This window comes from Haliotis rubra, unplaced genomic scaffold (assembly GCF_003918875.1).
Source record: "Haliotis rubra isolate DU_JTF1 unplaced genomic scaffold, ASM391887v1 Scf22, whole genome shotgun sequence".
NCBI lineage: Eukaryota > Metazoa > Mollusca > Gastropoda > Lepetellida > Haliotidae > Haliotis > Haliotis rubra.
In genome coordinates, this window is record NW_025766225.1 from 3,016,472 (window position 1) to 3,043,289 (window position 26,818).

General features: G+C 40.0%; 3 protein-coding genes across 4 annotated transcripts in view; all 3 read left to right on the forward strand.

Annotated features, from left to right (window-relative positions):
* LOC124277313 (peripheral plasma membrane protein CASK-like) overlaps positions 1-5,897 on the forward strand; it is a 400,363-nt gene extending 394,466 nt beyond the window's left edge. Inside the window, 1 exon segment of the mRNA XM_046712965.1 lies at positions 477-5,897. Coding sequence (XP_046568921.1) covers positions 477-653 — 177 coding nt within the window. The 3' untranslated portion in view covers positions 654-5,897.
* A 6,905-nt stretch (positions 5,898-12,802) lies between these two features.
* Positions 12,803-15,565, forward strand: LOC124277316. The gene is made up of 2 exons (XM_046712967.1): positions 12,803-13,696; positions 14,190-15,565. Exons 1-2 carry the CDS (start codon positions 13,204-13,206, stop codon positions 14,453-14,455), a joined length of 759 nt encoding a protein of 252 aa, XP_046568923.1. The 5' UTR covers positions 12,803-13,203; the 3' UTR covers positions 14,456-15,565.
* A 4,335-nt stretch (positions 15,566-19,900) lies between these two features.
* Positions 19,901-24,505, forward strand: LOC124277317. 2 transcript variants are annotated; one of them, XM_046712969.1, is made up of 3 exons: positions 19,901-20,084; positions 20,312-20,716; positions 23,928-24,505. In XM_046712969.1, the coding sequence occupies exons 1-3, from the start codon at positions 20,075-20,077 to the stop codon at positions 24,032-24,034; spliced, it is 522 nt and encodes a 173-aa protein (XP_046568925.1). In that variant the 5' UTR covers positions 19,901-20,074; the 3' UTR covers positions 24,035-24,505. The 2 variants fall into 2 exon arrangements, with proteins under 2 accessions (XP_046568925.1, XP_046568924.1); XM_046712968.1 differs by having other exon boundaries at positions 19,901-20,716.
* The last annotated feature ends 2,313 nt before the right edge of the window (positions 24,506-26,818 follow it).

A 26,818-nucleotide genomic window follows, 5' to 3' on the forward strand; every position in this document is an offset into this window, starting at 1 on the left:
CAGTTTACTTCAATGAAGATTATTTTGTGAAATTGAAACTTTTCTAGTCTGCTGTTTTGTAATTTGATTTTCATCAATCTTGTGTAGCTTTCATCATGCGTTTCCTATCCTTTTATGGGGAATCCTTATGTTTTGTAGAAATGCTTTAATAAATATTTAAGAATGAAAATCAAAATTTTGTCTTTTGACATTATATATGTATAGTGTAAATAAAAAGAAAGGAATCAAAATTTTATCCCTTTTATTAGGGTTTGAAGTTATTTTTCAGAGGTTATTAAATCTTTTATGTAAATTTTTGTCATGCTATTTTAAAGAACTAATTTTAAAGTACTAATCTCATCACTGAGAAGTTATAGGTTTAAAATCCTTCATTATAAAGACATTAGAATTATGTGAAATGTTGATAAATTTGTAGGGAACTATTTAAGTTAGCTAAACATATTGCTGATTTTAGATATGGTGAAATCTCATTTCAGGATGGCAGTTTGGAGCGACTTGCACGAGAAAGCGAACTTTTGGAGAAGGCATATGGACATTATTTTGATTATAAGATTGTGAATAATGACATTGATGAGACAATAAGAACACTAGAGAAGGCGATTGAAGACGTAAGTGCGACGCAACAATGGGTGCCAGTCAGTTGGGTGTACTGAATGTCCAAAAGTCAATCAAACCAAATATTGATGCCTTATTGTACAGATGGAAGTGCAGGACGCTGCTGTCAGGAGTTGTGGGGATGTAACGCCAAGTGCAGCGCCGTTCATGCTGTTGACGCATCATGTTCCATGAAGGGCGATGACAGCAATGGCTGCAGCTGCATAACCAGGAGCTACTTTGTGCCACACCGAGATGTTGGTTAGTTATCTTCAACAGACCAAACTTCCCAAGTGATTTTCAAAATGATTGGAGCAACAGTTTGCTGCAGCTCAACTGTGATTGGTGGAAATAAATAAGGAAATATGATTGGTCGAAAGGACACCCTACTGATCCAGAATACAGCGTGATGTTTGATTGGTTGTAGGAAAGAAGCTATGATGTTCTGATTGGTGAAGAAAGTTAATTGCTTTCTGACTGGTTGTTGGTTAAGGATCTACTAACTGATTGGTGGATTCAAATTTATTCTGAAAGCTGATTGGTGGAGCCTCTGCTCCATGGACAGAAGAATGGTATGCCTGATATAAGCTGGACTTCCACTGTTTTCTAGACTGAGTAGTTATTCCAGTAAATAAAATGTTTACAAGAAGTGATTGAATGCTTGTGACTGTTGCTTCTTGCAACAAGAAAGATTTATTCGTATTTGCCTCATACTGCTGACGTTCAACTACTGAACACTAGACATGGCGGAGTGCTCTTACTGTATCTGAAGCATTATGTGCTCCAGGTTTTAACAAATTGCAGGGACTTGTTGAGTCCTAATTCAGGTTTGGCAATAACGTAGACGCCCCCACCATGTTTTATGTCTCTCTGCTTCCTCCGTACTGTATAAATGATTGACATGGAACAGAGACTGTCAACAACTTCTTAGAGGATACAGTAACAGTATGTTGAATGGGGGCTTGAAGCAGACGTTGTCTTTTTAGGAGACTCTCAGGTGAGTTAACAGATGAAAGTCTCACCTTTGTGTTTATCTTAGCATCGATATTAATACAGATTTAGGATTAAAATGTACTCTGATCATGATAGGAAGATATCGTTTCCAAAGAATATTTCTAAAGTTTGATTATGGGCAGGTACAAGTGACTTTTTTATTTAATTTTGCACACATTTTGTCAGCACAGTTACTGAGGAATGTTTTTAGATGATATTCTTTAAAAAAAATACATTGATTATTAGAATCTTCCTACCTGGCCACCTGAGTATGTTGAACGGTCTAGATGATTAATGCAATGAAGGAATATGTTAGATGATAGGTTGCATGCCAAGATGGACTCCGAAGATGGTGGCCAAGGTCTAATGTTCCTTAAGAAGAGTTAATTTCGTTCTTTAATTTTACATCATACACTGCATACCTGTTTTAAGAAGTAGAGTTGAGTAGTTTTGGATTTCATTTTCATCTTTGACATTTAATTTGAACTACCGTAAATCCTTGAATAAGCACAAACCTCAAAACTGGTTACACAAAACCAGCCTGGCTGTTAGAGTTAGTAAACTGTCAAGTAATGTTAGTTATAAGTTTGCTAAGAGTGCTATATTGACCTTGCATAACTTGGGAATGACATTTGCCAGAAGTGGTGGGCTTGTATTGAAGTATTTACGGTAGTACAACCAAGGTCAATTTAGTTGCATTGCCAGAGTGCTGTACCTCTGGCATTCAGTTTTGCTTTTACATCCACAATCACAAGAGCTGTTTATTATTTTTTACAGGCTTTCATCGTACACAGCTTTTCATATGGATTGTGTAATATTTTTGAATGTTTCTTTCAATGTGATTATTATGAGAAATTTATTTCTGTATAGTGTTAATCAGAGAATAACATGCTTGCCCTCCCTTGCAATAACGTATACCATGGACCACTTTATGTCCACGTGTCCCCTCAACTTACATGTCCATACAGGTGTCAGACAAGGAGCTGGGGCTAATTCATGGGACCTGCTTTCTTTTCAATATTTCAGCTTTAGATTGTTTTTAAACATGATCATGGATCTTTGTAGTCAGGGCTGTCTTTGATTCCATATTTTTCCCCAGATGTGTTCACCTCTTTCATCTATTAATGTCCTGTATCCACACTTTAGTATTCCTCTGATTGGATCCCAGAGCTGTGGTCAGTAGTTACCGTAATTCCTCTGCTAAACCGGGCATGATAAATAAATATTTTGCTGCTGGTTGCATAATTAGAAAATTGTCAAATATATTAAATTGGCATAGTGTATGAATATTAAAAATGTTAAGTTCACTGTTTCAATTTGTCAATATATTGTAAATTTAAATGATCATGAGAAATGCTAGGGGGATTGAACTTTTGTGATTGACACAAAGGTTATCAAAACCATCCTATACAACTAGACTCACTATTAAATAGTGATGTGTATTTTTGAAATTAAATATGGTTTTGCAGGTGTGTGTGTTGGTCCTTCTATTGAGGTTGCTAGTTATTATTTTCATTAACTCCTGTAGTTCTGGATGTAGTTATCTACCTTGTTTGTTTTGTTTACACTTGTCCTACAGCCAGGGTTGTCATTGATTGGTTAGTACAGTAGTGATATATCATGATATACTCATGCATGAACTAACGATACGTAATAAATATGAGCTGGAATCTAATTATTCCACACATTGCATGTTCCCCAGGAAGTTGAGAATGAAATCATGCACACAGCGATGTACTTACTGGGTAAATAATGTAGCTGTTTACACATGATCTAAGGCGTGGATCTGGTGCAATTTAAGTATGCTTGTTATTATTATAATTATTATTTTATCCATGTTTGCCGAACTTGTCTTACAAGGGGCTAATACAACCATTAGGGTTCCCTGGCTGTATAGCAGTCGCTCATCACACAACTTTCTGAGTTTGAATCTTGGGTGCAATGGGTGAAGCTGATTTTGGTGAGAAGCATATTCTGTGGTTTCCTTGCAGTAGAATGGTTAGAATATTGATATAAAAGGGAATAAAACTCATTTCAAGCATTCAATGTTGGCCCTTTGTTGAAAGACAAAAATCGCCTAAAGTTTAGTGCCTATTTTCTTAGGGTAATGATGGTAATCGTATCAGTTGTGATACAACACAAACATGATATATCACTCTGCTGGTTTTCAATGACAGCTCTGTTTCCAGTTGTTATGTTTGGCTGCTGTTAACTCAACAAGTTAGTAGTCTCACCCAGGTTTTGTATACAAGTTGGTTTTATTAGTCATGTTTTTACTGTGTTCTCGAGAGTTATCCTGATTTTCAGCTTTTCTTAATGAATTGTAGATTAAGTATGCTAGGATGCCAGATATGTACACAAATCAAATAGGGGTGAGAGCGGAGGCTTATTCAGGTTAGTGGCATGAGTTGTCAAATTTTTAGACTTTCTTGTTTTATTTTTTTGTGTACCGATTTCATTTAGTTCTATTGGATTTTGAAAAAAACCTCACTTTCCTAAAGGTTATGGTCATGATGGGTGAGCAAGAGAAAAAACAGGAACAATAAATTCAGAGTAACATGCCATAACTTTGAGAGTTTCTTGTGGCGATAATTTTTTTAATATTTAGATTTATTACTTATGTGAAACTTTGGTTTGGATAATAAAACAACACTTTAATGATTTTTCCCTTGTGTTACATTTCCTGTTTTATTCAAACCAAACTCACCAATTCTTTTTTTTAAACATTAGATGATAATTGTTTTACTCTGACGGAAACTGTATTTTGTCTATTGACAGAGCAGGTTGTGACTTCAGTTTAATTTAGACACAATTCATATCAGATGCAGACACATGTGAGAGCCCTGATTTCTATTTCTGGCTCTTTTTCCTTGTTTCTCCATGTGACATACGGAATGATCTCTGATCAGGTGATTTTACTTGTAGCGGACACAGCCCTTTATAAAAGACTGTCATTTCGCAGCTACACTCACACCCTCAATACAACCATGGAGGAAATGCTGTATTTTGTCCTTGTGTAATTGTAGAGAAAGAAAATATAAAATAAGGACATTTTGTACGTCATATTCATTACTTAAAAACTGTTACTTAATGGTCATGATGTTCTTGATAACGTGCATACTTGTATAGTACATGACAATATTACTTAGTTATATTGCATGGCTATATCATATGGTTATACTATATGGCTATAGCACATAACTTATGATATCATATATAATATGCGAGTTTAAAACATGATGCAGTATTTCAGATAAAGGTTATGAAGTCAGAAATATAGATATTTATTCTGTTCAATATATCCCGTTATAAGATTTTTCTCTATTTGATGCATGGGAAGTATATCAACACACGTAAAATATTTCTGATACATTTCAATTTCCTGGGACTTTTAAGTTTAATGTTGGAATATGAAATGACACTAAACACCATGTGTGTTTTTACACATTATGTCCTGGGCCTAACCCTAGACAATTGTCATAAGAGAACCAACATAGTTGTCATAACCAAATTACTCTCATTTTACTGAAAATATTTAATTTCAGACTTCGATGATAAAGACTGAAACAAATATTTGCCTACCCTCACAATAATCATTTGATAGCTGTTTGCTATAGTACAATGGCAAAAAACTTTATACCATAAACACAAAGTGTAATTTCAATTACAGTAAGTTCATTTTTGAACCAATATTTTGTTTAGAGTGTTGTTTTGGTGTTTTTTAAATTTATGAAATGAGTGAATCGGTAAAGTTATTGACTTTAATTCAGGTTATGATAGAATATATGGCTATTATCCCCATGGGATTTCAGAATAGGTCCCCAGTAACCTGTACGTGTCATGTGGGTACTGGTAAGTCAGATCAGGTCGTCATGGTTACTTGGTTCATTGTTTCATCTTACCAATGGTACTAAACATTGCTCATAATATCAATCACTGGTTTGTCTGGTCCAGACTGTTATTTACTCATCTCCAACTTGACTATTGCTTACTGTAAGTTCATACTACTAAACAAACAAAGGTAGGTTGCCAGGGCTCTAGGCTTACCCAGCTACTATGGCGCTGTTGCTAGGGAACTGTCAAGTGATTGGTTGCTGGTATATTATTTTTGTAACCATAGCGATCATATCATGGTCTCACAGCAGTCATATTCCTGGTTTTCTTCTTCTTGTGGGCCAGGTAATTTGTTTCTTTTTTATTAATTTGAGAAAATGATCCAGGATATTTTGTTAGTAAGGGAACACTGAAATGTTATCAGGAAAAAGACATGATATGACATGAGTCTAAATAAAAATACATTTAAACTTGAATGGCTGTCGGTGTTGTGTGTTGAATATTAATGACCTGTCCTCACAATACCAGAATGGTATGTTCAGCTTACAGTATGGGAATTCAGACATTCAGACACAGTGGTAGGAATTAAGACACTTATGGCGGTGGGAATTCAGACACAGTGGGGCAAATTTGGACATTAAGACACAGTGGTAGGAATTAAGACACTTATGGTGGTGGGAATTTAGACACGGTGGTAGGAATTAAGACACGCATGGTGGTGGGAATTCTGACATTAAGACAGTGGTATTAATTAAGACACACATGGTGTTGGGAATTCTGACATTAAGACACTGGTATTAAGACACTCATGGTGGTGGGAATTCTGACATTAAGACGCAGTGGTTGTTAATTAAGACACGTGGGAATTCTGACATTAAGACAGTGGTATTAATGAAGACACATGGTGGTGGGAATTCTGACATTAAGACACGGTATTAATTAAGACACTCATGGTGGTGGGAATTCTGACATTAAGACACGGTATTAATTAAGACTCTCATGGTGGTCGGAATTCTGACACGGTGAGGGGAATTTGGACATTCAGAGACAGGTGTAGGAATTAAGACACTTACGGTGGTGGGAATTCAGACATGGGGGGATACTGACATTCAGACACAGTGGGAGGAATTGAGACGCTCATGGTGGGAAATCAGACACAGTGGGGGAAATTTGGACATTCAGACACAGTGGTAGGAATTGAGACGCTCATGATGGGGGAAATTCGGACATTTGGACACTCATGGTGGATGAGGATTCGGACAGTGGGGGATTTGGATACTCATGGAGGTGGGAATTCAGACACTTCCAGTGGTGGGGATTCGGACACTCATGGTACAGGGAATTCAGACAGTTACAGTGGTTGGGATTCGGACACTTCCAGTTGTGGGGATTCTGACACTCATGGTAGAGGGAATTCAGACACTTCCAGTGGTTGGGATTCTGACACTCATGGTAGTTGGAATTCAGACACTTACAGTGGTGGGGATTTGGACACTCATGGTAGAGGGAAATCAGACACAGTGGTGGGAATTCAGATACTTCCAGTGGTGGGGATTCAGACACTTCCACTGGAATTCAGACACTTCCAGTGGTGGGGATTCGGACACTTCCAGTGGTGGGAAATCAGACACTTCCAGTGGTGGGGATTCAGACACTTCCAGTGGTGGTGATTCAGACACTTCCAGTGGTGGGGATTCGGACACTTCCACTGGAATTCAGACACTTCCATTGGTGGGGATTCGGACACTCATGGTAGAAGAAATTCAGACACTTACAGTGGTGGGGATTCAGACACTTACAGTGGTGGGGATTCAGACACAGTGGTGGGGATTCAGACACTTACAGAGGTGGGGATTCGGACGCTTCCAGTGGTGGGGAATTCGGACACTCACGGTAGTTGGAATCGGACACTTCCAGTGGTGGGGATTCGGACACTCATGGTAGAGGGAATTCAGACTCTTGCATTGGTGGTGATTTGGACACTCGTGGTAGTGGGAATTCAGACACTCATGGTAGAGTGAATTCAGACTCTTCCAGTGGTGGGGATTTCGGACACTCATGGTAGTTGGATTTCAGACACTTCCAGTGGTGGGGATTCAGACATTCATGGTAGTTGGAATTCAGACACGATGGTGGGGATTCGGACACTAATGGTAGTGGGATTCAGACACGATGGTGGTGATTCGGACACGATGGTGGGACACGATTGTGGGGATTCGGACACTCATGGTAGTTGGATTTCAGACACTTCCAGTGGTGGGGATTCAGACATTCATGGTAGAGGGAATTCAGACACTCGTGGTAGTTTGAATTCAGACACTTCCAGTGGTGGTGATTTGGACGCTCATGGTAGTGGGAATTCAAACGCTCATGGTAGAGGGAATTCAGACTCTTCCAGTGGTGGGGATTTGGACGCTCATGGTAGTGGGAATTCAAACGCTCATGGTAGTGGGAATTCAAACGCTCATGGTAGAGGGAATTCAGACTCTTCCAGTGGTGGGGATTTCGGACACTCATGGTAGTTGGAATTCAGACACGATGGTGGGGATTCGGACACTAATGGTAGTGGGAATTCAGACGGGGTGGTGGGGATTCGGACACTCATGGTAGTGGGAATTCTGTAAAATATGTTCATTTAAGAGACTAGTTGTTAATCTAGGCTTGTTTGTTAAGCATCTTTTAGACATATAATTGAAAACGATAACAGGGAAATATTATTTCCTGTTAAACCTGGAAAACCCCTTGCTTAAATAGACATGACGCCTTTCACTACTGTGTGCTGGTGACATGTGATTCAGCAAGTTAATGTAAACATGCCTTGCTTTATCAACTTCCCATCTCGTCCAGATGTGCTTGAGCTGTCGCTTAGCCCTGACGCGGAGAATGACACAATAACCATATATGGCGATGTCTACATACAATGATACTTTCCTGCGCAAATCTAAAAGCCTTATACGGTGATCACTTTGAGTGGCTTACTGGAAACTTTCAAAATCCAAAATACGACAAACACATTTATCTTAATTTAGACATGAATATCGTATTTTGATTTGATTATTTGTTTCTATGTAACCCGCGAATCTGCAAGTTACATTTCTTATGGTAACCATTCGAGTTGCCGAACTGTTGGTATTACATTTGCAACATACCTACGGTATCTCGATTTGGTTATCTGTGTGGTAGGATGTCGGTTGTCAACCGGTCCCATGGTATCACGGGATGATGTTCCTTCTCTATGTACCGGTTTATGTTCTCCGAGACAGCTAAACGTAATGATAACCCAGGTGTGCCTACAGTTTTTCTTTCACAGATGTATTTTACTGCATGGGTTGCTGAAGGTTGTAGGAAACAAAGTCATAAGAAACAAAGTCATAGATTTGGGTAGGAAAAAAAGGTAAACTCAAAAAAGGTCAGTAATGATAATGTATTTATTTAACAAGTCATAACAATATTATCATCCACAGCACTACCACATTGGAACCTAACTTATAAAATTAATATCGTCATTCAATTAAAATACATGACATCAGAAATGCACTATCACCATAACACTATCATCTGCAACAGCACTACATCAGTCAGTTGTCCTAGCATATTTTATTTAACCGAATGTTCCAGCCAATGCCGTGAAGAGTTTGAGTCACAGTGTTACGGCCAGTCACCCTGTCCAAACACAGATTTTTTAGTTTCTTTTGGAGCTGGATGTGACTTGTTCTTTTCCTCTTTGTCGGAAGGTTGCCCACAGCATCTTGCACAATCATTGTAGCTACTGTTGCGTGTTCTTTTGGGAACCATTCGACTGTACGCCAGATGGAAGGATGCTGGTGTCCGCCGAGTCTAAAAAACTTATTGTTCCAGCCTTCACATATATTATTTGTCCTTCTTATTCGTTGAGGAATGCTTCGTATACAAATGTCCTTCATAACTCACCTTCAAACCTCCCTTACTTGTGGTCAGTAACTCCCAGTTCAACTCGTGTCTTATATTAGCTGCTAGAAAGAAGCCATTTGAGTAAAAGACTTAACTGATAATCCCATGAGTTCATAATCTGTTTGATATCGTCAAGCTCAAACCAAGTTAAACAATCATATGACTTGTTACTTTTAATCCCATAATCCTTTAAGAACTAAACAAATAATAATATGTCCACCTCTCCTGTTTTGATATAACCCCTCTGGTATAAGAGGGTGAGCTGGCGAGAAAATAGATCAATAGAACGTTTTTCACCAATTATGTAACTATTTAGTAAACTCGGAACTTGTTTGAGTGGCATTTTAGAAGTTGAGACGTACAATATAGAACAAGTTTTATGGATAACAACTTCTTTATTTCGTGAGTGCGACGTTTCGATACAGATTCTTGTACCGTTGTCAAGCAAGAGTGATACATGAAGTGTAGGCGCTGCATATATATACTGTATATAACAATGAAACACCATAATAGACAAAGGAAACAACATAATTGCCATGATTGGCTAAGCAGTAAGCTGAAGAAGCCAGTGAGTACACAAAGGATAGTGAATGGAAGCCAGAGATGTAGTTACAATGAGATGTTTAAACAATAGATGCGATGTTTATACAATAGATTGGGCTTGGTGGAGGAGTGGATCATAAGCTGATGGAATGAAGTATCCTTGGTCACGGTTGATGGTGGGCTTGTGGCGTTTGATGTGAATGGCTTCTGTGAGCTTGCGTTTAGTGAAGTCCGTTTGGTTGTTGCCGAGAATGTCTATTATGGTGTTTCATTGTTATATACAGTATATATATGCAGCGCCTACACTTCATGTATCACTCTTGCTTGACAACGGTACAAGAATCTGTATCGAAACGTCGCACTCACGAAATAAAGAAGTTGTTATCCATAAAACTTGTTCTAAACTCGGAACGTTAGATCACTTGTTAACAGTCTTCAATATAATATATAAATGTAGATCGAGTCGCTTTGCTTCAGAAACAAGTTTATAATATGCATTGATAAAAAAGATCAATTTGACCAGTGTTTGTGTTTTTGTAAGAGACTAAGAGTGCCAATAAGAGTATTCGTATTTATCACAACATGGTATAATTTTTACAGAGGCCGTGAAAATTGATTTAAGGAAGGTTATGTTATTTCTCGCGAAAATGAAAGTACTGGTCAGCATGGGAAACACGGGGGAAATACAGCTTTACTAGGACGAGTCGTGTTTGAAGATAGATACCCGTGAAGATCAAGGTTAGAATTGATCTTCAGTAACCCATGTTTATCTGAGGCGACTAACGGGATCGGGAGGTCAGACTCGCTGACTTGGTTGACACATGTCATCGGTTCCCAATCGTGTAGGGCAGCGCCCACAGTGTCAATCACAGTGCTGTCTGGTTCAGACTTAATTATTTCGAGATATATAGCTTGGAAATTGCGTAGTGAGGCGTAAACGAACAAACAAACAAAACATAGTATCACGAAGTGTCATGGCAGCCACGTCCAAGCCGGCACCAAGTGGCAGTTGTGAATGGTTCTCGGAGCAAGAGCCTGGCGCCATCGATTATCCATAGTCGATCCTAAATGACCCCTTGGTTACATTCTTACAATGTCTTTTATTACTCCCTGGAAGGACACTATGTCCAATATTCTCGAACCGTCGTGACAACACGTTGCATTTAGAAAGTATTTTTTGTGCTGAGTTCTATCTTCATCACACAGGTGGGGTAGCCCAGTGGTTAAAGTGTTCTCTCACCACACCCAAGACCCGGGTTCGATTGCCCACATGGGTACAATGTGTGAAGCCCACTTCTGGTGTCCCCCGCCTTTGATATTTCTGGAATATTGCCGAAAGCGGCGTAAAACTAAACTCAATCACCAATTCATCACACAGCTCTTTTGACAGAATGCGGGATGGGGAAAATAGCATCCTGATCCGAACTTGTAAACAACTCAGAACAAACTATGTAATCCACTATGACGAACTTGTAAACAACTCAGAACAAACTATGTAATCCACTATGACGAACTTGTAAACAACTCAGAACAAACTATGTAATCCACTATGACGAACTTGTAAACAACTCAGAACAAACTATGTAATCCACTATGACGAACTTGTAAACAACTCAGAACAAACTATGTAATCCACTATGACGAACTTGTAAACAACTCAGAACAAACTATGTAATCCACTATGACGAACTTGTAAACAACTCAGAACAAACTATGTAATCCACTATGACGAACTTGTAAACAACTCAGAACAAACTATGTAATCCACTATGACAGGAATAAAAGCATCAAACTCCAAATCATAAAGTAGGAAAATATTCATATTGCAAGAGAAATGGGTGTACTGTAGCAATACGTGTACAGAGCCCCAGTGCTGTCCTGGTGATATTTAACTTTATGGGGTGAATTCATGTAATTTATGTTTGTTTTTTGTGTTTTTGACATTCCCGGTATTTTGTTAGTTGTTGAGTTTAACTTTCCTTTTAACACCGAAATGTTCTCATTTATTGTGGAAAAACATTCTTAATCAAATTCAGTATGTATTAGGTAATATATGGTAGTCCAAAATGGTTTAGGAGTGAGTGAGTGAGTGAGTGAGTTTTACGCCGCACTCAGCAATATTCCAGCTATATGGCGGCGGTCTGTAAATAATCGAGTCTGGACCAGACAATCCAGTGATCAACAGCATGAGCATCGATCTGCGCAATTGGGAACCGATGACATGTGTCAACCAAGTCAGCGAAACTGACCACCCGATCCCGTTAGTCGCCTCTTACGACAAGATAGTCGCTTTTTATGGCAAGCACATGGGTTGCTGAAGACCTATTCTAAAATGGTTTAGGAAGTAACACTGGAGAGTGAGTTTATTTTTACGTCGCTTTTAGCAATATTCCAGCAACATCACGGCGGGGGACACCAGAAATAGGCTACACACATGTATACCCATGTAGGGAATCGAACCCCGACCTTCGGCGTGGCGAGCGGACGCTTTAACCACTTGGCTAACCACTGCCCAAGTAACACTGGAAAAGAATGAAAGCAATGTATTTATTTATTGAGTTGTTTTAAATATACCTTTACTGAGCAAATATTTAGCGGAAATTATTCGTTGTATTTATGCTACTGGAAATGTAATTTGATCGAAACAGTTTGTCGCGTGTTAATGCATCGCATAAAGATGTTTCTTTTGTGCATTGAACAGCTTGTGCCTTCAAATACTCTGTGCAGATGGTCTGGTTACGATCGCCCATTTCAGCTGTTAATAAACTGAAGTATGACTTGTAACCACTGTTTTTAAACCTTTTGTATTTGACCTTGATTGCACGTGATAGAGCTTTTTTATTAGCACACTTTCAGCAACGCATTACCGAGCTATATATAGATATGGGAAGCCCCGACGTGGTTCTAAAAATAAATCTACTCGGGCTGCAACTATGCACAGCGAGCTAGTCACCAATGCATGGAGCACTGTATCTATACGCAGTTGGAACTAAATAATTGGTGAATGTGACTGAATGAACCATGTGTTCCCCATAACGGACCTAAAGGGGCACCACATTATCCGGGAGGAGTTAGTTCGTGGAAAACAGTCACGTGACACTGGACAGGTGACAGCCCCGCGTGAAAGTGTATGAACTGTTTCGGGCTTCTGGGATAAATAGTGAGTGTCATAAAATGTTTCCTTGCTGAAGGGGTATCAACCGTTTGTACTGTCTAATGCCATGGGCTTAACAGTGTGGCTAAATACCGGGTTATAACCTACATTTACCTGTAACGCGGAGGACACGCGAGAGCGCAGCGTCTATAGCGATGCACACCTTGCCTTGTTTAACAATGCTGGTGTGTGTGACTGTGCCTTGCTGCGTAACGAGGAGCATCAAACAGCATATTGACAGTAACAGAAGCGATCTTCGGGCCCTAAACACGAATGCCAATATTGGCGGTGGCGACTCCAGTAACGACAATCTAAACTCACTTGGCCGTCCATTGAACGATCAAGATACTACTGCTGCCGATCGCCGTCAAATGACCAATGGCAATGTTGAAGGCAAGAGATCTGGGAGTCCTACAGATAGTGAGACAAATATGAATGTTCTGTCTAATGTGAACTCAGAAACCAGCGGACAACGACGTACAAACAGCAACATGGGCCGTGATATAAACAGAACTGACAAAGTTGTTGAAGGAAACAGCACCAACTACTCCGTTCAGAGTGGGGTGAAACACGGCACCAGCCCCAACAAGTCAACGAAGAAGAAAAAGGACGAGAAGCCCAACGAGACGATCCACGCAAGGGAAAAAGGTAAATTGGTTGTTTTTTGTACTCCGTTATAAAAGTGGCTAAAATTAACGACCACCTGTTTCACTGACCATAAAATGAATATTATCTACAAATCAGTATAGGACCGGTGGGGTAGCCTAGTGGTTAAAGCGTTCGTAAGTCACGCCGAAAACCCGGGTTCGATTCCGCACATGAGTACAATGTGTGAAACCCATTTCTGATGTCCCCTGCCGTGATATTGTTGGAATATTGATAACAGCGGCGTAAAACTAAACTCACTTACTACAGATCAATAGAAGAAGTTAACCCATCTCACCAGCAGCAGCCCAATCGTCTTAAGGGCCGCATTTCGCTGCGCAGAGTTGTTTCCCTTTGGCAGCCAACTCACTCATTGTTTAATTATAATACCATAGCAACAGTTGAATATAATTAGTACATAACATCACACATTCTCGAGACGGGTGTGTAAGATCTTGAGAGATAACCTCACATGTTTTTCTCTTGATCCATGCAGGCGGAGCCAGCCTTCATCTAGGTGTAACCAAAGGTGTACATCAAAAGACATTTCATAAAGCACCACCCTCCCAGACATCGCTACATGTTGTGTACAGCTTCCTACTTTTCCTGGCTGTTATACTTGTGTTACTTGGTATGGTGTTTCTGGTCGTCAAGTGTCATAAAAGTTCCGACAATGTTAGTGACAGTCGGAGTGAGACATTCGGAGCTCAACACAGTGAGTGTGACAGCCAGACACGTGAGAACTTGAGAACGGACGTATGAAGCATTTAGTAAAAGCATCGTACGTATAGTTACGTATGAACATTCGACATATGAAGCATGCAGTGAAAGCATTGTGCGTTTAGTTACGTATGAACATACGGCGTATGAAACATTCATTGAAAACGTCGTACACATAGTTACGCATGAACATACGTACGAGGCATTTGGTGGAAACATTGTGCGTATAGTTAAAAATGAACATATGACGTATGAAGCATTTAGTAAAAACATTTTGCGTTTAGTTACATATGAACAAAAACTGCGTATGAAACATACATTGAAAACTTCGTACACATAGTTACGTAGGGACATACGTATGAGGCATTCGGTGAAAACATTCTGCGTATCTATAATGGAGTGCGACAGTAAATTAGGGAACGGCTCCCTCGTGGAATTGTGACTAGCAGTCAGCACGGCTGGGGACAAAGGGGACACAGGTGTCTCTGGCAAGTTGTTTTGCCTATAACCTATAGTTTATATTAATAGTATTTAACCTATAGTTATGGGTCTCCGGTTCGTAGGGCATTCCTCCAAAATCACTATGACATGCCATGATATAACTGAAATGTTGTTCAAAGGAGCGTTAAACCAAAGTCACCCGCCTACTTCAGCATATATATCCTGTTGTTTCTGGAGTGGTTCGACTCTGTTATTGAGATCCTATTGATCACATGATGCCCTGTTGTCACGGTAGATAAACCCACCGTGTCCTACATGTAGCTGACGTGGTTGTTTGTTGTTTAACGCCGCACTCAGCAATGTCTCAGCTATATGGCGGCGGTCTGTAGATAATCGAGTCTGGATCAGACTATCCAGTGATCAACAGCATGAGCATCGATCTACGAAATTGGGATACGATGACATGTGTCAACCAAGTCAGCAAGGTTACCACCTGATCCCGTTAGTCGCCTCTTACGACAAACATGGGTTGCTGGAGACCAATTCTGAGATGTATATATGTGTGTGCTAAATTATACTGTACGTGATACTACACTGCCAAGCCACAACACTCGATCATCAGTTTCCATAAAAAGAGACATTTGTTATATGTTTATGATTATATTACAATTTAAAAAAACAATAAATTCTATGTAAATATTTTCGAAACTGGAAAATATATAACATTATTTCGGCTTTGGCACATTTTTACATTGTTGCTTTTGTTTTGTATAATTGTATATTCGTCTTGTTATTTCCAGTCATTTGTTGATCTCGCGATTGTCTGCTTGTTGTTTTGATGTATGTCGCACAGCTTCAAAATCAGCAGAATTATATATGATCTCATTTTAGCTCGCAATTAACTGTCCACATTTATGCCCTTAGTTGTACCAGGATCCGCTGAGCTTGTGCCATGATGATCCCGAGTCTTCCTTAGTGTTCAAGTCTGCACTAAACCTACCTCACTCTCTCTAGCAGTGTGCGAAATAGCTACTGGCCCGCTAGCCCGCGGCTAGTAAAAATCCAGTCTCGCCAGTAAATCTTCACAGTCACCGGCCAGACTGGCTAGTGAATTTTCATGCGGTCATTTTGTAAATATATCACTCTCTCCGACTTGTTAAGTCTAACAGACTTTTAAATCATGCAAGATATGACCCGATAAAAATGTTCCTAATATTAACAGCTTAATGATCAAAACCCGTGTCTACATTCAAATTTCGGACTAGTGAATTATTTTGTGGGCTATAGTAACTTTCAGGCATAACGACTCGCTAGCAACATTTGGAAACTATTTGGCACTCTGTTCTGTATCCCCGTCACTCCTCTTTGCCATAATAAGTAAAGGAATCTGTACAAAATCTTCACAAAGTATTCTTTTGATCTGTATTTGTACATAATGAACTGAACAAAAAAAGTAAGTGATGATGATTATTTTAGGGGAATATGATTTTTATGAAATTGTGTCTTTTCAGTAAATATATAGTGCTTGTTTTACACTCAGCAATTGTGATCGAGTCTGGGTGTTTGCCTGCCTCTCTCTTCTCTCAGGAATCATCTCATTCTGATCTCTCCTGCTTCTGTTCAGGTCGACTCTGCAGCTGACAATCTCTCATTTAACATACTTGCATGTTTGGTGCTATAGTCTGTCTCGCAGTCTCTGAACCATGATATGTTCCCTACTTCCTAGCCCTCTGTGCAATGCTAATCCTGTAAATGAAACCACTCTAGATTTCCACAGGTTCAGGGTCTGTTTACATCTGCAAGAAAACTAACTCACTTTAGGGGTCGGGTTACAAAGTAAACATATCTAACTGTCAAACTGTCTAACCCCAATGCAGATGTTATTAGTCTTGGAATCTCCGGTCTCCTGGGGCTCCTTTTCAAATTAATGGATTTATTTATACAAATCAAATAAATAAATAAATGAATAAATAAATAGATATAGATAGATAGATAGATATATTCAGAGACTAAGCGTTAGTCTAATGGATTTATTTATACAAATCAAATAATAAATAAATAAATAAATATATATATATTCAGAGACTAAGCGTTAGTCTAGTATATATATATATATATTCAGAGACTAAGCGTTAGTCTAGTATATATATATATTCAGAGACTAAGCGTTAGTCTAGTATATATATATATATTCAGAGACTAAGCGTTAGTCTAGTATATATATATATATTCAGAGACTAAGCGTTAGTCTAGTATATATATATATATATATATTCAGAGACTAAGCGTTAGTCTAGTATATATATAATATATTCAGAGACTAAGCGTTAGTCTAGTATATATATATATATATATATATATATATTCAGAGACTAAGCGTTAGTCTAGTATATATATATATATATTCAGAGACTAAGCGTTAGTCTAGTATATATATATATATTCAGAGACTAAGCGTTAGTCTAGTTTATATATATATATTCAGAGACTAAGCGTTAGTCTAGTATATATATATATATTCAGAGACTAAGCGTTAGTCTAGTATATATATATATATATATATTCAGAGACTAAGCGTTAGTCTAGTATATATATATATATATATATATATATATTCAGAGACTAAGCGTTAGTCTAGTATATATATATATATATTCAGAGACTAAGCGTTAGTCTAGTATATATATATATATTCAGAGACTAAGCGTTAGTCTAGTTTATATATATATATTCAGAGACTAAGCGTTAGTCTAGTATATATATATATATATTCAGAGACTAAGCGTTAGTCTAGTATATATATATATATTCAGAGACTAAGCGTTAGTCTAGTATATATATATATATATATTCAGAGACTAAGCGTTAGTCTAGTATATATATATATATTCAGAGACTAAGCGTTAGTCTAGTATATATATATATATATTCAGAGACTAAGCGTTAGTCTAGTATATATATATATATATTCAGAGACTAAGCGTTAGTCTAGTATATATATATATATTCAGAGACTAAGCGTTAGTCTAGTATATATATATATATATTCAGAGACTAAGTTTGGGGTAGTGTCCCATTTTTGACAGCGTCTTGGTCACTGATCCATTAAGGTGTGAAGTTTCGCTGTATGTAGGATACAAATAAAACCAAATTAAATTTGAAGTTAGGAAAAAAAACTTTGAATCATTTTTTGCTTTAAGCTTTGAAGATGAATTATCATATATCAGGTTGTTTTTTTGTAAACACAAGACCAGTGAATGATTTGTTGGTGGTGATCGGTGACGCAACACAGTTCGATCAAGGGAAATTGATTTTCCAATGGATTCCGACTGGTATTATATTTGTATGTTTGTTATTGTTTTATATATTTTTTCATTATCAAATGAATAATGAATTGTCAATAAACAATAAAAAAATATTATTGATATTATTTTTAACAACACTTTCACAACTATCACGCTCAGCATGGTGTAATGTTTCAGAGTCGCCTCTCTAAACTCTGATATTTTATCCTATATTAAACCTAATTGCCATGCCATTGCCGTAATTCTGTTTGCTCATATCAGAGCGTCTACTGTACTGTAATTGATTATTCCCAACTAGGTTACAGATTAATTGGCAACACGTGTTTATATGCTCGACGCATCTGTGACACCTAAAGCTAATACTACAGCACATTACTAACCAGACAATTGAGTGGAGCCGAAGGTCTATCTCGCTGCCTGTATTTGTCTGATGCCAATTGCTTGTTTCCTTGTACCGGACTTACACAAGGTTTTGCAGACCCGACTCAGAACGTCAGGCGAGACGGCGTCATGTTGACAAAGGGATCAGTTAGCCCGGGTTCGATTCCCCACATGGGTGCAGTGTGTGATGTCCATTTCTGGCGTTCGCCGCCGTGATATTATCGGAATATATCACAGAGATTTCGGTTTTGGCGGTAGATATTATCCTTGTATCGATTACACCACCAGTATTTACACAAGGGTGTGTGCTGGTTGAATATCTGTCCGCTTAACCACGTCCTTGAGGATCACACCTTGTGCTCGGATCCTGCATTCCGTCTCCATGGCAATGGTTCTGAATTACCTGACGCACACAACAAGGCTTAGAGAAGGAGGGACATCAGCAACGTCCTTGAGGGATCGGGATGCCTCCTTTCTTGTACCAGACTGACACAAGGTGTGCAGCCCTCAGGTGTGCAGTCCTCAGGTGTGCTGTCCTCAGGTGTGATATCCTCAGGTGTGCTGTCCTCAGGTGTGCTGTCCTCAGGTGTGCAGTCCTGAGGTGTGCTGTCCTCAGGTGTGCTGTCCTGAGGTGTGCAGTCCTGAGGTGTGCAGTCCTCAAGTGTGCTGTCCTGAGGTGTGCAGTCCTCAAGTGTGCAGTCCTCAGGTGTGCTGTCCTCAAGTGTGCAGTCCTCAGGTGTGCTGTCCTCAGTTGTGCAGTCCTCAGGTGTGCAGCCCCCCAGGTGTGCTGGTTCTGCGGTTTCATCCCAGTTCTTCTCAGGGGAATACCGCTAAATCAGATTTGTTTGTTGTTGAACGCCTCACTCAGCAATATTCCAACTATATGGCGACAGTCTGTACATAATCGAGTCTGGATCAGGCAATCCAGTGATCAACAGCATGACCATCGATCTACGCAATTGGGATACGATGGTGTGTGTCAACCAGGTCAGCGTTAAACAACCAACCAAATCTTTGTGACCTGTTTAACATCGCACCCACCAATATTCCGTCTGTATGACAGTTTTATGTAAATAACTGAATCTGGACCAGACAATCCACTGATTGACATGATGTACACATTCAGGCAAACTATCCTAAGATTACAACACCAAGTTCCACTTACACAAAGCAGCGTTAGCACTACGGCAATGGTAAACCTATATTAAAGTATAGAGTGAGTGAAATATTACTTAGCGTCACATCGGCAATATTTCAGCCATTTCGTGACGTTTTGAAGTGTACAGAAGTAGCGCTAAGATAGCTTTGTGCCAGCGGGCCCCTGGGACACATTACGTGGGGGTAAGTTTGGTCTATGACATGACGTGTCGGAAAACACAGAACGGTTTGGGTTTTCCACACAATGAATCAATAGATTGTCGTCGACTTCAGACACATCCAACTATATATGCATTCTATCGCGTGAAGTGTGTAGCACAATGAAGTTGATCTAGACGAACAGGAGATCGCATACAGTATTATTTCTGTAAACCTGATGATAACAGGTGAGTACAGAAATAGATTTGTTTTCACCGAAATCCTTTGTCTACCCATCCTTCAAGAGACGGATCAGAGGTCAACCGGATACGCTACTGTAAGCCTAACATTCAGTTAAAATAAAACATGCGTTTTCGTACTGAGAGACAAATAATATGCATTAGCTTTCCCGTGGTTATTTTACTGTTGAGCCGTGTTGTCTATGTGCAGTCATGTTTGAAACAGTTGCATTCAGATTGTAAGGAGATACCTCATGCATGTCGTCGGAACTTTCGGTTTTGGCGGGAAGCGGTACATCCGAGCAGACGATATTATCTGTGTGTTGATCATGCAACCTACACGGCCATTATCTACACAAGCGGGTGTGTGCGGGTAGATACACAAACAGGTGTTCGTTTCACCATGTCCTTGAGTATTGAGACCTTGTGTTCGGATCCTGCATACCGTCTCCATGACAACGGTTCGACGTTACTTGACTCACACAACAAGCCACAGAGACAGAGGGACATCAGCGACGTTGATAACGGTTCCCTGCCTCGTGAAGAAGACGCCAATGATACCAACTGTGACAACAAAACCGACTGCAGCCATGACGATGTTGATGACAACGGCACTGTTGATACCGTCCAGAATGGAAAGGGTAAGTACATGCTTGCTGACGTGGATATTCATGGGCGGATCCAGGAATTTTGAAAGGAGGGTGGGGGTGGGGTTCAGGGTTTCGAACCCCTGAACCCCCATTGGCTCCGCCAACGCAAAATAAAATCTTCAACGAGGTCTTAAGTTTCGAAAACAACAACAAAACCCCCACCCCAACCCCACCCCCACCTCTGGATCCGCCAATGATATTCGAGTGTCTTTAGGAGGGGCGTTCGCCTGCACATACACACTATGCTTCAGATGATGGTAATATTTCTTGAGATTCGAACATCATCGCGCTTACAACTTCATGACGTTTTTCCCATCGATGTAGCTTGAAAGCAACACAGAAAAACAAATATTTTTAGAAAATTCAGAAAGTAACACACACCCCTGTTCATAAAATGGATTTGTCAGAGATTGCCGAGATCTCATTGCATTGAGACTCGTAATTATTGAAACATGTTGAAAACTGGTAAATGTGGCTAACATCATAAAGAAGCTGTACATAATGTAGCTCATATAACGATAAAAACACCAGTTATTACTTATCGTACAATGTCTAAATCTGGGTCGTGTTGGTTGTAATTCTTCATTCTGAACTGGTTTCAAATGAATGAAAATAGTTAATTCGGGTCCACCGATGCGTACGTCTCTCGTCACAGTGGAATATTGGGAAATCACGGTCGGGGGAATTCCCTTTCTGCTCATCTGTGTCATCATAATATCTATTGTCTGAGTTTAGTGCCATTTTCGGTATCATACACACTAACAACAATACCATGACGGCGTCAACACCCACTGCACTAACGCCGGTAGACCAACGTATAGTCTCTGAAACGAACATATCTTACAGAAAAAACAGCCTCCTAAATTATAATGATCTACTATACTGAGTCAAAAAAGAAACTTCACATTCTTTCTTCAGGGCACTATAACAGAACAAGAGATGTTAAGATGGTTAAATTGTTATTATTTCATTGCTGAGATCTGTGTGATGTACTCGATACACTGACAGTGCCATAATCAGTTCCATTAGGCTACATCACCGTTCCAAAACATGGGTATACAGAATGTCAAGTCACAAGAATAAAAATGCGAAATTTCTCAGTTCAATATCGTGTATGGCCGCCCCGCGCATTCACCACTGCCAAACACCGTCTCCTCATCGACTGCCTGATGCTTGTGAACACGTGGTTGGGGATTCTGCGCCATTGCTCTTGCAAGGCGGCGCCAAGTTCCTGCAAATTCTGAGGTTGCTTCCTAAGACCACGAAGCCTTCCCCCAAGTGCATCCCAAACGTGCTCTATTGGATTAAGGTCAAGGGACCTCGAAGGCCAGTCCATGACGTTGATTCCAGCGTTTTGAAGGACATTTCGTGTCAACATCGCGGTATGCGGCCGAGCATTATCATGCTGGAACTGTAGACCTGGGCCATGAGCCGCCATGAAAGGAACGAGTTCAGGGGTGAGCACCGGGTCGCGATAAGCAGCAGCTGTGAGGTTTCCACGGATGACCAGAAGTCGGGAACGGTTGTTCCCACAGAAAGCACCCCACACCATGCAACTTCCGCCCCCGATTCTGTCGACTTCCTGTACACAACATTGGGCATACCGTTCACGACGTCGTCTCCAGACTCTATGCCTGCAGTCCGCGAATCTGAGGGTAAACCTGGATTCATCGCTAAAGACGACTCGATTCCAGTCTCTCTGGGTCCATCGGAGGTGACGCTGGGCCCACAGCAGACGTTGACGTTGATGAAACGGCGTCAATATTGGCCCACGATATGGACGTCGAGAATGGAGATTGGCAGCCCGCAACCGATTTGGAATGGTCTGTGAGGACAGTCGACCTCTAAACATCTCAGCCCTGGTTCGTGTAGCCGGCAGAAATCTGTCACGTAGGTGACGTAGGACGATTTGACGGTCTTCTGCTCGTGACGTCACACGTGGACGACCCGACTTTGGGCGATCAGAAGTGGTGCCAGTTTGTTGTAGACGACCTCGCAAGTCATACACACTACGACGGCTGCATCCCATTGCTCTTGCGACGTCAATAACTGATCTTCCCGCTTGCAACATGCCAACGGCACGTTCACGTTGCACATTTGATAACATTGGCATTTCAAGTACCGTTAGAACTGTGGTGTAAAAGTGTTTTTTCAATTCTTGAGGCCAATGCAAACACGTGCATATGAAGAAAACTTCGATGCGAAGATCACGTGCACGTGATCGACTGCACGTGCAAAACCTGATTTGGCACTAACGTCATTTGCACGAGGAATGGATGGGTTTGAGTAGGTTTTGCTATCGTTTTTCTAGAGTCGAAAGATAGGAATCCCATTTCGGATCCATAGATGTATCATCAGAGAAAAATTATTCATTATTTTTCAAATTACATTTTGTGAAGTTTCTTTTTTGACTCAGTATATAATGAAATGGAGCTAAGAGACTTTCTTCATTTTCAGTCTGAAACTGTGGAAATCTATACTTGCCACATATTCTAGCCTTGCATGGGCTCTCTTGGATATATTTGTTTCAGGGTCTGTATAGCAGACTAAAACACCGCCATCACACAACCTCGGGTCCACAAATGTCGAATGTTCTCCCCGACTTCGGTAGTCAGTCGTACAGACGCTGAAAAATAACACCCAATACTACCCGTGCAAGTCTATAATATGTGGCAAGTCCAGATTACTGTAATTGAAGAAAAGTCTCTTTTCTATTTATTGTATTAAGCTTAAGGTGATTTAGTAAAGTATGTTCATGTCAGAGACTCCATAGGTTTTAGTGTACTTCTGCAGCAGTTCTTCTTCCCGCCACTTGTCTTGATTGACAGGTCCTATGAACCTTGTTTTATGTGACATTGTGTTGATTGGCTGCTGATCTTGTGGGCGTGTCTTGAGCCCAAATTATACAGTCTTTAATACGTGTCCCCTCACAGCATTCATACGTGTAGAATGTTTATCAGTCTTTTCGTCAATGTGTGAAGCCCATTTCTGGTTCCCCCGCCGTGATGTTGCCGTGATGTTACTTTGGTTGATAGCTCATAGGTTTGATTAGATATGGACACAGGTATAAGTAAATTCACCAAATAATCTATCTATCTATCTATCATCTGTCTGTCGTTACCTACCTACCTACCTACCTTTCATCCGTGCCGCTATCTCCCCATCAAAGATTTCATCTGTTGATCTATATACTTATCTTCAGGTGCCACTTCCGGTTCTCATGCAGTCTCTGAAGGTTCCAGATTACCCAGCGTCCCTATCCTGCCAACCGTCGCCATGGTTGTTATAGCAACACGTCAAGCCTGGTAGTGTTTTATTAGCATAAACGTTCTTGCACTGCAGTACTGCCGGGTCCTCACTTTTCCAACTAGAGTGAACCCTCGTTATTTCGGACAGTACCGTTCTTCGGGAAATTCTCCAGGTAAAACATTTCCGCATTGATGGGTTCTGACAACGGACAAATGTAATTTATAGGAAGGCGTTCATAAAACCAATCTGCCGGATAGCAGAGTTTCCAGGGTCCAGACTAACGAGGTTTTATTGTATAGCAGTTGGTACTTAACACAAGAACAGGAGGAAGAGATACAAATGGTGAGGACACAGACAGGCGTCCTGACTCAAACGATTTAGCGTCTTCCTGGCGAATGAGATGTCGATAGTTCGACCCCAGGTAAAAAAACAGTTAGAAGTAGTATTACTTCCCCGATGTAACAAATTTCCGAGTATCGACCTGGTATTGATACTTTCTTGAACATGTGCCATTTTATACTTTAAACCAAATTTAGAAAAAATCTTTTTCGTTTTTGAAAATTCTACAAATTTTTGTAACAGATATGGGAAAATGGTTACTTTTCGCCTAGAAAATATCTTAAAACATGAATCATTTGTTTACATTCACTTCATTCACGTTATAATCACTTTGTGGTTGGAAGATATGTTGTTACAATAGCAAGGACTATTACAACCTATCTCTGCAAAACAATATGTACAACGCATTGAAAGGCTTCCATTAGGTCAATCTGCTCTCGTGTGAGACTAAACGTGTGTATTTACAAGACAAGTGAGCCGAAAGGGGCGGGGCCTCATATAAATAGGAATGTTGTCACCTGTGACGTAACTGACCGATCCGATGTTGAAGGGAGTATAACCTTATGTGTATAAATATTATGGTTCTCACGGGAATTTGTGTACGTTCTCTTCCAACGTTGTAGTAAATATGGTTGTGCTCTGTACATTCACACACACACACACACACACACACACACACACACACACACACACACACACACACACACACACACACACACACACACACATATCTATATCACGTGACTGCGCTGAGCTATGACGTAAATGACTGACTGACTGACTGACTGAGTTTGGTTTTACGCCGCTTTTAGCAATATTCCAGCAACATCACGGCGGGGAACACCAGAAATGGGCTTCACACATGACGTAAATGACCAATCCGATGTCGAAAGGAGCACAACCTTATGTATATAAATAGTATCATGTTTTCCACTTTCGAACGTCCATGACCTCGTTGTACTGAATACTGCTGTGTTTTGTACATTTGTATCACACTCACATGACTTGAAGTTCGCATTTGAGTGTTACACAAATGTAGATTTGTACTAAGTTCTTATTGTGTTTTCGAAGAAGAAAGATAAATAGGGGATATCTACCGGTATCCACCAGTGAAGATCCGGGTTAGAATTGATCTTCAGCAACCATTGGTTGTCCTAAGAAACGGGGTCAGGGGATCCAACTCGCTAACCTGTGTCATGTCATCGTATCCCAACTGCGTAGATCGATGGTCATGATGTCAGTCACTGGCTTGTCTGGTCCAGTGCTGATTATTTACCGACCGCAGCATATAGCTGGAATATTCCTGAGTGCGACGTTAAAAACCAAAACAACGTAAGCATAGCATTATTAATTGTTGTCATCCGTGTTTTTGAAGCTATTTTATTGTTTTTGTACGGTCATATTTGTCTTTTTAATTAACATTAATCAAAGCTATCAAAAATAGTTATCTTCATGAATCACGAATTTGCTTGTACATCTGGCTTAGTATCAAATTCAATTATGCACTTGTGTATAAGTACAAACTGGTCTTGTCGCAGTGTGGTTGAAATAACACCGACACGACGATGGATTTTAAACTCACTCACTCCAGGTAACACTGACGGATAGGGCACGTGTGTAACGATCAAAACTGGGATACGATTTCGTCTCTCAAGCCTTCAGTGCAGAGTGAATCATCTGACAGTTGTGATTGGGTGATTTTGTATACGATTTTTGTGGGTTTTTGTTAAATGTGTTTCCAGAGAGTGCTTAAAACTGAAGATATTTTGTATCATTTAATGCTGTATATTTTGACATCATGATTTATACTGAATGTGAACACAGGTATTTTCAAGCGGTTCACATTTTGTGCGGAACTGGGGTTGGCGTGTTTAGATTCCTGTACTCAGAAAAGGAGCTGAGGTAGTTATATATATATATATATATGTGACCTTCTGGGCGTGGCCTATATGACACATATTCATACGTTTGCTTAAAGAGCTCATTTGGATGAATTCCGTTCCGTATAATGATTATGAATAAACCGCTTGGCGTGAAACACGTTTTCTTGGCGCATGAATGAGAGCATCAGGTTATTTTTGTGTTTAATGTGGTTGCTCATGGCCTTGTGCGCTGATCATAGATCCCATTTGAGGTGGAGTAAAACAAAAGTTGGTCGAGGCGAGGATTTGGAGGGTGACCGGTTCGACTACTAAGCTAAAATGGATAGAATTATCATTAATACGGCCGCATGTTATTAGAAACGATAATCCCCCCAAATTGCTTTAACGACGGGCCATTACCATGCCCGTTGTTAGGTGACTTGAACTCTAACGTTGTTGAGCATTGACAAAAATGGCGGCTGGTAGTATGGGCAAAGGTCAAGGTCGAATGTCGTCATTCTCAATAGTGACGTCATCCTTTTTGTTCTATGACTTTTCATATTTGTAAACGTGTGTCAGTGACCTCCATCGTTTGTTGTTAGCAGTAAATGCTTCGAAACCGATACCGCTGTTTGTTTTGTTT

Bases quoted from the DNA above. Each gene is read 5' to 3' on its own strand.
- LOC124277316 (XM_046712967.1), top strand. From the start codon at position 13,204: ATGCACACCTTGCCTTGTTTAACAATGCTGGTGTGTGTGACTGTGCCT. The intron at 13,697-14,189 runs GTAAATTGGTTG...TGATCCATGCAG, and splicing joins GATCCACGCAAGGGAAAAAG to GCGGAGCCAGCCTTCATCTA.
- LOC124277317 (XM_046712968.1), top strand. From the start codon at position 20,203: ATGCGTTTTCGTACTGAGAGACAAATAATATGCATTAGCTTTCCCGTG. The intron at 20,717-23,927 runs GTAAGTACATGC...ACTTATCTTCAG, and splicing joins TACCGTCCAGAATGGAAAGG to GTGCCACTTCCGGTTCTCAT.